The following is a 15,402-nucleotide window of genomic DNA, read 5'->3' on the forward strand; positions in this document are numbered from 1 at the left end:
CACTGGAGGTGCCCTTGCCCACACTCTGCCACACAACCTGCCAGGCCAAAATGCATTTTCTTAGCATGAACACAATGTATTTAAAGAGAACACAACTTTGTTTTGGAAATATTCTACGGGATACACGCATGTGCAAAGCAAAGAAGCTAAACTACTGTATACTGCATGAACTAATGCATAGTGATTACCCAATTGATACAGCTATGAAATCCTTTATATCCATTTATGAGTCCACTAGGAATATGGCCTAATTCAAATCAATACATATAATCAAGGGGATCTTGTCAATGCTTATAAAGTGGAGGTCATGAGGATGGGGCTGGGCTCTTTTCAGTGACGCCCAGTGATAGGACAAGGGTCAATGGGTACAAATTAGAACATAGGTTTTCACTTTAGGAAAAATTTCCTTACTTTGAGGTTGATGGAGCACTGCAATAGGCTGTCCAAAGAGCTTGTTGAGCCTCCTTCCCTGGAAATTTTCAAAACCCATCTGGATGCTCTCCAGCGCAACCTGATCTAGGCAAACCTGCTTTAGCAGGAGGGTTGGACTAGATCATCTCCAGAGGCCTCTTAAAACCCTTGTTCTGTGATTTTGTGATGCAGGCAAACACACTGAAGAACACTTCCAGCCCAGGCAGGACCTAATGCTCCCCAAACCCATCATAATTGAAAGAGACAGCCATACCTGTCTGTGATACTAAAAAGTCTTCAAAAAACAGAAACTTCAAGATAAATAATTTCTACCTTTTCCTGCCTAGGAAGTACTGGGTGAATTTTGTCAAAGCATATTATAACTTTAAAATATAGACTAGTAAACAACTTAATTTTCAAAAATACGCACAGCACCTCAAAAGGAATACAGGACAAAAATATTGTTATATGTACAGCTGAAAAGAAGCAAACCCAAGGCAATTACAACAGTAATATTGTTGAAGTGTTTCAGTAAAAAGCTGGCAATACAGTTTTGAACTAAAAATGCTTCCAGTAGAACAAATTCAGCTACTTACTTTTGGGACAGAAAACTTCCTTCTTTTAGCTCCTGCTTTTTCTTCACTCCCTTCAGCAGGCTCCTGACTACTTTCTTGAACAGTTTCTTTGACAGGAGTGTTAACAGCTGGATGAGACTTCAATATAAAAACATCAAAAATGAAATATAAATCCCCTTCCTGAACTACAGAGTAACAATACTGAGAGGTGTTCTACTGGTACCTTACTGAAGAAACCATGACAAGAACAAAACCCTTATTAAAACTGCAAGAATATTAAAATATATCTTATTTCATTAATTTCCACACTTTTCAGTTTGAATTGCATTTTCATTATCAAACTTTCAAGCTCTAATGCTGTAATTTTTCACACTAAAAATACTGCAACATGAAGTTTTCCTTATGTGTAATTAGACAAAAAACCAACAGTTTCTGATCTAATCAACTTGTAATGGTACAGCCAAGAAATACATTTTTAAAAGAGCTAGTGATCTTAAGTGAAACTACCTGTTCCTGCGAACATGAGCAGAAAAAAAAAAAAAAAAGAAAAGCCTAAAGAATTGAAGTTAAAAAACAAGGAAATAGAGAAGGCAAAGGCAAAATTACACTTTATTCCTTTACACTGTGGAAGGCATTATTACTTTCAAATATTAGCTCCTTCAAACAGAGCTCACAGAACTCCTCTGACTCTTTAATTTTCTCCCCACTGAGGAAGTGGTTTTGGATTAAGGCCCAAGCCACAGGCTCCCTTCTGCCCCTCCACCTCCCCTACTAGCAGTTACAAGCAACATCTGCAAAGTATAAATACCACTTTCAGAACATTCCAGCCAATTATGGCAGTTAAACAGAAAATGGTCTCAGAAAGACTTACCATGAGAAAATACATCTAGTAAAAGTACAGAAAAATAATTTTTAAAAAATGCAGTGAATCCCTCTTTGTGACTAGCTGACAAGCCTGTCATTTTAGTACTACCTTGTATTCCAAATAAAAACCTGATTTTGTCAACATCTCCATGCGATTACCTTCTTCCCCTGACCCTACCTGTTGTGTGGCCAAACACAAAATTATCTACTCACTCTGAATTTTTATGCTCTGACAAGTGAGCTGCCTTGCCTGCCACTGTCCAGTAACCATCCTTCACTGACCTCATTGATCTTCTCTCACACACTGATAGGAAAAACAGCTGGCAGGTTGTCGAAGCCAGCTTCCCCAGCCCTTTGTGAACTGCGGTCCGGGACTGCCTCAAGTCTGTCACAACCAGCTGGCCTGGCAGCAGACAAATTGAGTCACCACATGCACCCAGCTGTACCCATGAGAGCACATGGCATGCCCACCTGCCAGAACACCATTCAGGTTGTATCAGTGTGAGCTGAAATTCCCCCCACACCAACAATAACCAGGCTAGCTCAGTCTGGAAGCAAATGAAAGCTGTATTTACAAGCAAATCTACAATCTATGATGAAATGCAATGAATATGTACAAATATACACAATTCACAGCATTTACAAATATATGCAATCAACAGAAAAGCACAACCAAGCTCCCTTTGCTTCGCCCCAAAGGGGCCTCTCTCCCAGGGGCCTCCTCCCCCCAGCCCCCCCGGCAGAAAGCAGAGTTAGTTAAAAGCAAAGAGGCTGTTAATTTAGCTCACCAAGGTCAGTGTGTTATCTTCAGCCAGAGGAGAAGAAGCAGCAGCCAGACAGCCCAGCAAGGACGCAAACTCCCCATTCCACTGTCCCTACTTTGAGTAGTAGTTCTTAAACATTTCTACCTCTCCAATGGAAGTGTTTAGAACAATCATTATTTTGCTTTCTTACACCCAATAGTGACTTATTTACACTCTTTCACTTTCTCTGCTTGAACTTTGAGAAGAAAAATTAAAAAGACAGTTTCAAACCATCACACAGGTGCTGTGTAGGCATTGACAAAATGCCTACACAGCACCTGAAGGACTTTGAGGCAAAAGAGATGCCAGGGCAGAGGGATACTGAAAAGACGAAGCAAATGAGAAGCAATCCAACTGAGGCTCTAGCCCAGAGGAATTGCCTGAGCAGAGGCGGAGAGAAGACAGATGGTACAGCTCTAAGCAGACTACAGTCTGTGGAGAACACCTCCACCAGAGGTGCTAAGTAAGAAACATGTAATAGCAAAGTAACCGCTAGACACTGGCCTCAGTCTCCTGTGCCACTGCCGCTCCACCCAGTAGACTGACTGTGATGGTCAGCAAGGGAACTGGAGAACAGCACGTGGGGAGCAGAGGTGGCCGGAGGGAAGCCGAGGCATGTTTCTCTCGTAAGAGTAACAAAACCTTATGTCACTTGGCTAAACTGTGCCACATTCCCTGGCCTGTTTTGCTGCCTGTACCACAGCCCTCTTTGAGACAAAATAGGACGGTAGTGTTGCCCAAAACCCAGATTATTCCACCTGTTGTGCACCAAATCCAATCAACATACACGGGCTGAAATATCAATTAACAAAGCTGTGCAAATCTAGATGCTTAGGAAGTCACCCACAAAGTTAGCATCCAAACTTGCACAACTTTGTTAGTCTTAGCTTGTGTACAACCAACCCAATCAACACAAAATGAGTGGAAGAACCCACTTTTCAGACACTTTCTGGCAATCCAAATGGGACACATATAAAGCCTTGCTTGGATTGTCTTGCTGCACCCAGAGGGAGCAGTCTACTTTGGACTTCAGTGCACACCGACTGATCAGGAACTGTGGTGGATCCCCTCAACAATTTGGAGGTAGTAAGTGACAAAGGTGCAAGCCCATTTATAGAAATACTGATCAGGTAATTCCAGAAGAGAAAAGGGGGGGTAAATAAGAAACCGGCTTAAGTTCTGTGTAACATTTGTAGTTATTAATAAGCCACACATGTAGATGGTGATGACCTACGTGTGTGGGTCTGCAAAAATCTGAAAATGGGGGCTAGTCCAGCTATAGAAATTTCCCAATGTTCTCCTTTAGGTCCTATTTTTAGAAAGGGGATTAAGTTTAGAGGGGATATTTAATTAAAGATGAACTAAAATGGTACTTGTAATCAGTGGTAGCCACAATGCTGATTGGAAGATGGTGAAAAATAACCTAAAAAAAGATCTTGAAATATAACACTATATTGCAATCGATGTTGTTTTGCCAGGGAAATGAGAAATGCGATTCCACATGCAGATTCATTCTTTGCATTCAGAGACAATTTGGATGTTTGTCACATGCAGGTGGGATCCCTGTCTGCCTGTCTCAGAGCTCCAGGACTCTTACTGAAACTGTTTGGAACATTTAATGTTTGCCTCTTTTCAGTGCTCTAGCAAGGACTTGCACTGAGACAGGTTTGTAAAGTTAAAATAATAGTTTTGATTTATTGAAGCAAGAGATGCAAGCAAATTCAGCATTGCAGGTAATAAATGAGCCTGAGCTTATAACTCTCAAGTAACTTACAACCAGCAGAGTCAGGGATGCAAATCTTTGTAGTGGGGCTAATTAGTGACAGCAATGCTAGCAGAGTTTGAGCTGTGTATCAAATGCACAGTTATTGCTGTAAGAGTGTCTCTGTCTGGGGTGGGGGCACAGCTCCTAACCCCTCAGCTGTGCCCACAGTCTTTCCACCCTTCCCTCCCTTCCCTCATTGCTTTTTATATCCTAACCCTGGCTGTCTCTGTTTTCTATGCACACTATTAAACTTTCTTTCCTTCCCTGTATAAAACATCCAGAAGCTCTACCCCTCAAAAAATCCTTAGCTGTTAATTAAGGCAGCCATAGACCCTGTTAACAAGAAGGTAAATACCCTTGCTTTAGTAATAAGGGGAGAAACTATTCACTTGTTCCTCCAACTCTGAGAACAGGACGCTAAGGTAACATCCTCAGGAGTAGAAAAGTTGTAACATAATAAAGCAATGATGGAATTAGTGGACGTTTGAAGTAAGGTACCTCTGAAGTCTCATCACTATGAGACTTTCCTGCAAAGTACTGAAGACAAAGCTTGATTCAGAACAAAAGCTGAAACTAAAACAAAATCCAAGTATCACACTGCAATATTTTTTCCTCTTGGAAAAGTGGGATGTTCCATCATCTTATCTATAAATTTTGGTGAAACAGTGACATACCTCAGTTTTAACAATTAAACCCAAAAGTTAGCACTTTGTGAAAAAACGTGGAAGACCCACAACTGATTGACCTGACATCAAAGATGCTCAAAGTCTTAGAGGCAGTTTTATTTCAGATCACATTAACACTTACTCTGCCTGTTTTACAGCCTTATTTATTTTAAAGAATGTCAAATTGAGTGAGCCATTGGCAGATGTACTGTTTTAGCACTAAAAAGAACTACCCACAACTGAAAACAAGAGCTAGCTTGATTTGCTGTGAATAAAACTTGTTTTTAACAATGCACAGGACACAAAGAATATCAAAACAAAGGTTTTCTAAACTTAAGGTGAAATTCAGAAGAAAATTTGCACTAGTCTACTGTGTTACTGCATTCATTCTGTAATGGATCAACCCTCCAGCTCAAGAGTCAGCAAGGGCCACCCAGAGCCAGCTGACCAGTACCATGCCTAGACGGCTTTTAACTATCTTCAAAGATGGACAGTCCACAATCTTTCTGGGCAACCTGTGTCAGTGCTCAGTCACCCTCACAGTAAAAAAATGCTTCCTAATGTTCACAATGAAGTTCTCATGTTTCAGTTGGTGCCCACTGCTTCTCGTATTGTCACTGGGCACCACTGAAAAAAGCCTGTCCAATTTTCAGCCTCCCTTCAGGTATTTATACATATTGATGAGTATAAATACCTGGCACTTGTGTGTCAGGTATTCACAAAAATAAAAAAAAAATTATTAAAAAAACTCCACAACACTCCCACTTGAGTCCACCAGGACTGAACAGACCAAGCTCTCTCAGTCTTTCCTCACAGCCCTTTGTGGACTTTCTCTCCAGCATGTTCATGTCTTTCTTGCACTTAGTAGTCCAGAAGTTAACATGGTACTCCAGTTAAAAAACACCTACTATTTTCTTCCAATAATTTTAAGGCTCACTTAAAGGAACAGATTTTAAATATGCTTTGTGGAACTTTTTAAATACAGAAATTGTGCAGAAAAAAGGCAAAAACCAACCCAATGGCTCTAGATAGAACCTCTGACCAACTAACAGAAAGACCCTGTGAAAGAGCTATCACCAAAGCAAAGTATCTAAATGGAACTGAGAAGGTGGAAAGATCTACGTTGCAAAAAAAACTGCTAGAAAAATACCAATTATTTTTATTATTATTGCAACATTGCCTAGAAGACCCAGTATGTTATCAGGGTCCATTCTATGTCCAGTGTACAGGGCAAAACCAAGAGGCTATAGAACATTCACAGGAGGCAGGCAAAGACAAAATGAACAAGACAGTATCTTTCTCTTCAGATGAAACTTACCAAGAAGGCAAGAAAGGAGGAACTACAGATGGACAAAAATTGAATCAAGCAAGTTACATGACAGAGGGCAAAAGGCATTTGCTTCAAATAGAAGGAAAACACTATACACTAAGGAAGCATGTACTGAAATCTTACAAGGATACTTGTGGAGAAAAGCACTTGGGTTTAGAGCACAGAAAATAGAGTGACTGAAATTCCAAACAACTACCACTTGTCAAGCCCAGCTGTACAGTTACAAACAAAAACGCCTTAGGATTATGTACAGATAAGCAGACAGAGCTGTAAGTAAAACTTGGTGTGTATTCCAGGGGTTAAACTTTCAGCCTTGTTCTTCAAAACTGTTAATACAACCCCTTGTGAGCTCACTATAAGAAACAGATATTCCCAGTTAAACATCCCTCCCCATCTCTTTTATGCTATTATTACTAGAAATCAATTAAAATAAAATGCATTTGAATATAAAAATAATAAAAAAAAGGGTCCAACTTGCAGTTGAATAATAGCAATAATTCATTACCCTACAGCAGGTAAATAAATTGCCTTTTCTTCCCCACCAACAGTACAGCAATAAAGATTTGCAGACTCTGCACAACTCACCTGCTGATGAGAGAACTTCACTTTTGGATTGTTGTCAATTTCCCACAACCCTTCATTAAAACCCTTTCTTTTATTTGGCTTGCCATATTTATCTTTATTTTCAGAGTAAGGGAATATGTCCTTTGGTCCCAAAAATGCCCTTAAGGAGAAAAGGAACAATAATAAAAAAAAAAAATCACATTTTAAACAGTCTTTTCAAAGAGGGAAGCCCCAAATGTTTTTAGTATGTGAAAAGTCATTACTACTGCAACATCTAATTCTGCTACATAAGCATGTTTAGTTTTCTTAATTTTTGCCTTCAGTGACCCAGGTTCTCCATTGCTACCACCACACACATGGACCTCCTTCTTCCCAGGATGTTGACTGTCTGGGTGAGAAACAGCCCATGTTGCATCTTAAAGACTGCAGCTGACAAGACAACAAACTACTGCGAACAATTAAAAACTGAGTAACATGCAAACAAGCAGGAAGAGCAATTGCTTCCTTAGTAAAAAACATCAGGTTTAAATGTTAAGAATAAGGAATTCTTGAATCCAGAAAATTTAAGCTAAGAGAATAATGTAAAGGAGAAGAAATAGCTCCAGGATAACAAAGAAGTTCAATCAAAGTTTTTAGATTAAAAATAGTCCAGTTAAAATACAAAGTTTAAGACTAATTTTTAGTGTATCAAACATAAAAAAAGGTAACACTTAAACTACATTGACTGTCGACGTCTTTGTATGAATGCTATGTAATTCAGTAGCTTTTCAGTTATGACAATAGAATCTCCTGACCTGATTTACCAAACTTAACAAAAAACCCCAAACTGAAACACTTTAAACTGTTCCTTACTTTTTCTTGCCTATTTCTTTTTAATGAAGGAAGTATTAAAAAAGGTTTTATTTAAAATACTGTTATAGGGGAGGTCTTAACACTGCCTGCATATCTTTAGACAAACAACAGTCCTGCAAAGCACTACCTCTATTGTAAGTTGTGCGTAGCCTGTATACAACCTAGAAGCTTTTCTCATATGTCAAAGTCGTATTAACTACACTACTAGCTTTTCTAAGTTCAGCTTGGGGAAATAAGAGAGCTTATTATGAGAACCAATATTCTGCTGAAGAACATCAAGAACAGTTTAACTCCTGCCCAGCTTTCATAGCCTTCCAAGGTAGGATTTTGAGGTAGCAAGCTACATGCTGCTAACAGAAAAACAGTATCACTTGACGGTACACTCTTACCTTCACTCTGTGTCTAGACACAGCTTTGCCTGACTGTGTGTTAGATCCATATACTTGAAAAGTTGCAGACACTTGCTTCCTAAAGTATTAGCTCACAGAAAAGTTAAATAGTCTAAGCTCCACTCTCTATTTTCTTCATCATCTTTAAAAGAGACCTTCTTGTGACTTACATCCTACTAAACAAAAGAGAACATATCATCACCTAGAAAGCTTAAACATTTCCTACTCCAGCAGTAAAACACTCACCTTTGTGTACAAAATATAAAGTAAGCCATTGTGACAGAATTGACTGCAAATCACCCAGTTCTTTGCAAGAGGTGGTTAGAGAAGCTTCAGCCACTGTGGGAAAGATGCATCTGTGCAAAGCCTACTTAACCAGACCACAAGGATGGCAATGGAGCCAAAACCCAGGAGACAAAAAAATAGGAAACATCGCTCTCTTCTTCCCCAACCTCTGAAGGGAAGCATTTTTCCAAGGTCTGTAAACCTTTATTCATATCATTCAGGCTTTGAAAAACACTAAAAACTGGCTACTTTGGAAAAGACATATAGCCCTAATGGGTTCCTGCAGTCAAGTCATCAGGCAGCAAAAATAAAAAGGAAAAAGAATGCTAAATGAGAGGTCACCCTAATGCATACAGCTCAGAAACTAGACTTCAGTGTGAGTTTTTGGTTTTCTGTTACCAACCAAATTTTGCAAAAAATGTTATTTACTGGTAAAACTGATCCAAATAAAGCTTTTAAGATAGCATTTGCTCTATTACCCTCTTTCAGGAAAGGATACTGTTGCTGAATTAAGATAGTATGGAAATAAATAAAACACACCTCAATCAAATTTCCAAAGTAAGATAGGCTGTATATGCTCAGACTAACATGCTGAAGGTACATCATGTAATTCTTAACTGTGGGAAGCACAGTGGAGAACAAGTTTACCAAATTTATTTTAATTCCCACAAAAAAGTACAGAAAACTCCTGATAGATTGCTAAGTCACTTTTTACAGATACAAAACTGCAAGCTATGGAACAGCATTCTCCTTTTTCACCTGATCTACTCCTTACTGATACTTACAGGTATCTGCTTTAAGCAACAACAGGTAATATCAAGAAGCATGTAAGTTTCACCTATTATCATTCTAAGGAGCACAAGGTAAAGTGACACGCTTGAAAAACAGACTCCAGAGACAGCTGAATTATCCTGTACTTTGCAATGTGCATGAAACAGACAACACATTTCTCTATGTTGTATGGATTTCTGAAATGTAGTAACCTACATACAGCCTAGCAAAAAACAGACTGAATTAAAACTTTGTTTTGAAATAGTATGAAAGAGTGGGAAACAAACATTTCAAATGTAGCCACTTTAGCTATCATAACTTTAAAAAATGAACAAGAATTAAACTTCATAACTTTTAACTGAATTCCAGGAACTCCTTTCACTGACATGCCAAAAAACAAGAAAAAAGCCTGAGCCACTGCAAGATCTATTGAAGATGAGAACATTTATAGAGGTGCATAAGCTAAGTATATAGAAGTTGTTTTTTTTTTCCCCCCAGGGAAAAAAGTTCTTACAAAAAGAACCAAGTAAGAAGTAAGGTCAGGGAGAGTAAGGGATGTTTAATTCAACACAACATATGTCTTAACACAGCTTACTAAAAGACAGATGCAAAGTGCCAGACTAAAGTAATTTAATAGATATTAAATAAGATGAAGTAAAGAAGCAAGGCCTTTCCACAAAATGCAAGCAATATATTTCTATACATAGCATCTACCTCTGAGTTGTTTACATATCACTTGCCATTTTACTGACAAGAACAGCAGAATTACAACCACACCAAGACAGGTTTGGTTCTTTTTTAAAATACAAAGAAACAAATCAGACAACAAATTTAACACTGAATTTGAAGCCTTATAAATCCACACTAGGACAACCAGTCATGCTATAATGCAATATAGTATCTTTCAAAAGACTGAACTGCATAAATCTAACATATTGACAATGAAATTTAGCAATGGAAGAAATACAGTCCTTCAAAGCAGATGTTATACAACTGCAAAATGCACTGCTGAAAATACCCAAAGATGAGTATTTTCCAGGTTGACAGCTACACAGCATAGCTGCACTTCATTTTTCTCTCCAGATCTTATAAAAACCCAACACCCACAACACCAAACCTCTTCAGAAAAAAAACACGTGTCTGCTTTTCAAATTTTGCCTATCTCAGAAATACTGTTCTCGGCTTCATTTCACTTTCTTTGAGAATTTTGAGGATTCAAAGGATTATAATTAAAATTCAGTAATGAGGAAGAAAAAAACTTATCAGCCATACCACAGAAGGAATGTTTTTTTCCTTCTGACAGGGAAAGTGTATGGTTAGAGTCTACCATTCCCTTGAATAGCTTAAGCAAGAATGAGAGACATGTCTTACCAAAAGAGATTAATTTAGGAAGAATTTGGTCTGCTACTGGATACTACAGTTTAAAAACCAATTCACTCAGATAAGCCATTAATTTCTTCTAACAGCATTCTACAATGAAAGAAGCATGACCCTGAAAGGACTTACGTCTCATGGGTGCCAAAAAAGAAAATAGGCATTTTATTCGTAGGAGGCTTTACTGCTCCATCAGGAACTTCATCCACCTAAGGAAAAGACAGATTATAATTCAAGTCAAGTACTAGTTAACAACACTCTAAGGAAAAAGTGTTAAGCATTAAAAAAACTACTCAAAACACTAGCTCTCAAGATCTTTTAACTCTATGTTAAAAAATAACAGCACAATTAAAGGATTAGCAACAATAGGAAATGACAACACTTCTCAAGTTACAGCAACACTTTTCACATGACCATTTTCTTTACAAGGAGAGATTTGATATGATACAGCTAAAAAAAAAAAAGTATTCAACTCCATCTAAATACCACCCCTACTTCAGCATAAGCACTAGCAAGGCTTCCTACCCTTATGCTGAGCTGGGGAGTTGCCCAAGCCCTAATGTCAAGTGCCACAAAAAAGAAACGTTAATAAACTTAAAAAAAATTCTTAAGCCACTATCTTAGCTATATATTTCATAATTAGTCTTTTGTCTACAGCCTCACAACCATCAAATGACCTACAGCAGTCACAGTACTTGCCATGCCTCTTCCAAGGGTGCATGGAGAATACAAAAAGGACTGGACAACTTATCACATGCATATAGCTTACTCTACAGAAAGCACTACAGGAATAGCTGACTAAAAGTGAAGAATAAACCTGCCATAACTCCGTGTTTTCTCTTTTGCCAAAAAAACGGGCAGTTATGTGGGAACATCGTATCTGTACAGCTAGGTGTTTGCACAGCTTCAGCGTCATGGTACCGTATAGCAGTCTTTATTTCTAAAGGTCATGTTATGCAAATTAGGACAACTAACGACTACTGGATTGGGCTACTTGCTACAGGAGAAGCGACTTTAGCAGAAGGTAACAACGAACCAGAGCACAGGATCTGCAATGTGATTCAGAAGTTTGCTTCCAACCAAGGGAGCGTTACCGCGTTTCCCCTCGCACGAGGTGGGGGGCTGAGGGCGCTACTTGGTTTAGCTGCGCTGCTGTCCACAGGTGTCCCAGAGCACTTCTGGCAGCACAAAGCCGGAACAGAGGGAGAGGAAGAGAGGCCGGGAGAAGCGGGTGCAAGGGGGCGTGGAGGACAGGTTCAGAGCAGGAGGGCGTTGCGGGTCGCGGGGGAGGAGGGGTGCCTTACCCTGGCTGGCCAATGGGGATAACCCTTCATCTTGGCAAAGATCAAGTCTCCGGGTTTGAAATCTCGGCTCATGTTTTCTCACCGACGTGACGCCTGTTGCCGCCAGGCGAATTGGGCTGAGGGGAAGGGTCTGCACCTCCAGCCCCCGCCACCGAGGCGCTGCCAGCCGTCTAAGGTCCCACTGCTAGTATAAAGACAGCGGGGCAGAGAAGCGGAGATAAGGGCAACACAGAAGCGGAACATCAACAGCGCGCTCCGCAAGGGCAGGCGGCCCCTCGACCGGCAGCCGGGGCACACCGCGCCGCTCCCGCTCCTCACCCCCACAAAAAGTCCCTCTGGGAGACCAACGACCGCGCCCGCAGCCCCCACCCGCAGCGCGCTGGCAGCACCGACGCCACACACATACCCAGGCGGGCCGAGATGGGCCGCGCGCAGCCTGAAGCGCCTACCCACCGCTCGCTCGCCTGTCCCCGCGCACAAGGAGCTCAGCGGGGCTTGCCGCGGCCGAAGCTGCCCCTTCCCCACACGATACGGCTTCCACCACAACGGACGCGCAGCCCGCCCCTTCACATTAGGCGCGGAAGACGAAGCTCCGCCCGTCCGCCTTCTCTCCCGCCGCCTCAGCGGTCTGGCGCCCCGCTACCCACCGCGCTGGCACTCGGCCCACAACCCACGTCCGCCTACAGCACCAGCCGCCACCGCGGGAGATACGGCCGCGCTCCCTCCTCCCGCCAGGCGGGGCGGTACCAACGGGCACGCTGCAACCGGGCGGCAGGGGAGGTAGGGGTATGCGGGGGACGGCCCTGCTGAAGAATAGATGGTTCAGCTCCCGCCTCCGCGTCTGCGCGCGAACGGCAGCATCCATGAAAACAAGTCCCTTGCTCACCCGCCCCGAAGTATAGAGGAATAAAGGAAGCAAGCGAGACTCATTCACCCACTCTCCCCTCAGCCGTGGCCGTGGCTCATTCCTCCTTCCCCGGGGGCGGAGCGGCCACTGCATTGGGAGGGGGGGAGGGGAAGTGAAAGAGAAGGAGGAGCCAGCGCTGCGCGGCCTCGCGGGTCGACCTTGGTGGAAGTGGCGGGAGGGGGCGGGGTAAGATCAGTTAGCAGGCATACGGCGGAGATATGTTGGGCTTTTTCTTCCTTCCCAGGGAGAAATAGTGCTCGACCTTGGGCGTCCGACCTATAATTCATCCCCTGCTCCGTTAGGAGCGAGGCGAACTTTGTGGGGGCATGCTGGCGGCACCCTGGGCGGCTCTCGCCTGCCGAGACCAGCCCGGTAGCAAGTCTGTCTCCAGCCTGTGCGCCACTTTGGTCACAGCTACTGGCCACAGAGTCTACGGCCTTTTGCCGGGCCGCTTTCCAAGCGTTGATCGCCGTGCCAGTAGCCAATTGTCACCACCCTCCGTGTAAAACGAAGGACTGTAATTCTCCCACCCCACAAGCCCTGTCACAGAGGCCTCCTTTCTGATCTATACTGCTGCTGGTTTTAAAGCTGCGTATGTTCCCAGGTACTCTTCACCTACTTAGGTCTTGACGGGTCCCAGCGTCCAGCCACCAGTCTCTTAAGTCTATGGAGCTCTTTCTTGCAAGATAGTTGCCATTAACTCCTTTTTGAGGATTTTTGGGAGGGGTTGGTTGATTGCTTGTTTGTTTGTTTTTACTGAATTGCACTTAATGGAGACTTTGTGTTACTCCCTTTGCCCTCTATGTATCTACTCTCCTGGCTTGTTTACCTGTTCGTATGAATCTCACTCCTCTCCCAGCTGTTCAGCCAATGTGCCCTGTCAGATAGTCTCTTTTGCAGAGTGCATCAAGCATCTTCAGTCTCCCCATGCTTCCCCCCCCCACCCCCCCCGCGAAATACCAAATGCCTTTCTTCAGAATATACCAGATAATGCCAGCAACTTCTTTTTAACTTCCTGCTTGTCCCTTTAGATCAAAAATTAACTGGCCTGTCAGCTCTCAGCTTGCTTTGGCCCTATCTGATGGTCTCACACAGCACCACCTGCAAGTCCCTGTACCATCTGTTTGTGCTAATGTGGATGCCAAAACCAGCAAAAAAGCTCTAAGTGGGGTGCTATAAAAAGTTATTTCTTATGCAATAACCCTATCTTACAGGAGCACACCTAAACAGTCGGCACTTGAAGCTCAGGTTGCATCAGCACTCAAACCTTCGGCTTAGACACAGAGACATACCAGGTTCTGAGATCCCCCACAGACAAACAAAGGTGGCTGTGGAACCTAGTTGCATTCTTTATTGAATACAAACAGCAATGGCAATGTGGCAAAGCAGCTGTTGACTTGTTAATAAATTAGAGAAAATTAGAAGAAAGAAAGAAAGAAAAGAGAGGACAGAGAAAAAACTAAAAGAAACAATGTCACCACTAGCAGCATGCAGCATGGTCTTAAATTCAGGCTTTGAAGCTGGTGGGGCACCCACTTGGTTTGGCCACTTTTGCCTCTTTTATAGTGTTCTGTCCCTTAGGGCTCTTCCCCTCAGTGGAGTTTGCTAGGCATGCACACTATCTTTATCTGGAAAGTTCTTGAAATGGGCCTGGAGGTGTAGGGGGACTCAGGGGTTAGCTTACTCTCGCTGCTGCCATGGTTGCGGCATGACCTTTTGGCACGCACATGTGCCTTTTGTTCTGGGCTGGAGCAGGGCAGCCGCAGCAGAAGGGGCATTGCCTCACCTTCACATTGCATTGCCACCTCTCGCTGCCCACCAGCCTTGCAAAAACAGTGTGTTTAAGGCATATCCTTTAGGTTTAAGCTATAACAATTGCTTATCAATTGATCATCATGTGGCCTGATGCACAAGTTCTACAGCCTACTTTTCTGCCAACTGTCCTGCATACTGGTTGCATGCACATTTAAGTCCTAGTGATAAGAATCATCTTACTACTTTCATTTTTCATACTACATTTCAAATCAGACCCAAAACATCCACTGTAGCTGCCACAGAGCAAGTTGTGTTTTGCTCAACACTCTCTTTTCCTCATGCAAAATAGCAATGTATGTGTCAACTGCAAAACTTTGTTAAGCAGGAACAAACTGCAGTTTTCCAATGGCTTAAACCAGCCAAATTTATTTAATTTTATTGAAGGTGGTGAAGCTCATATGCATGCCATAAATACCAAGTTTCTATAAGGTTAGACAGCAGCTCATCAGAAAAAAACTCAGCATATTAGACAGGAAAAAACTTTCATCCACAAATGGATGACCATTTGCGGCAATTTTTTTTTTTTCAAATAAGACAAGGTAGACTGTACATCTAGAATTGTTTAAAGGAGGATGAAATTTGGACAGCGGTAAGAGTTTCATCTGCATTGGCAGATCTGTGAGTCTTTATTTTGCTGCATTGAATCATTCCTATTTCAGCTATACATAAAGCTTCATATTTTTCCCTGAATGAGAAAGTGCTGAGTACTGCAAAAACTGTATGTTAGT

General features: G+C 42.0%; 1 protein-coding gene across 1 annotated transcript in view; it reads right to left on the minus strand.

Annotated features, from left to right (window-relative positions):
• PSIP1 (PC4 and SRSF1 interacting protein 1) overlaps window positions 1–12,024 on the minus strand; it is a 53,230-nt gene extending 41,206 nt beyond the window's left edge. The window contains exons 1-3 of the mRNA XM_054397376.1: window positions 11,953–12,024; window positions 10,781–10,857; window positions 6,999–7,137 (exon numbers count right to left, since the gene is read on the minus strand). Of these exons, the coding sequence (XP_054253351.1) occupies window positions 6,999–7,137; window positions 10,781–10,857; window positions 11,953–12,024 (288 nt within the window). The remainder of the gene's footprint in view (window positions 1–6,998; window positions 7,138–10,780; window positions 10,858–11,952) is intronic.
• Between the last annotated feature and the right edge of the window lie 3,378 nt (window positions 12,025–15,402).

The sequence above is a fragment of the Indicator indicator genome, chromosome Z (assembly GCF_027791375.1).
Source record: "Indicator indicator isolate 239-I01 chromosome Z, UM_Iind_1.1, whole genome shotgun sequence".
NCBI lineage: Eukaryota > Metazoa > Chordata > Aves > Piciformes > Indicatoridae > Indicator > Indicator indicator.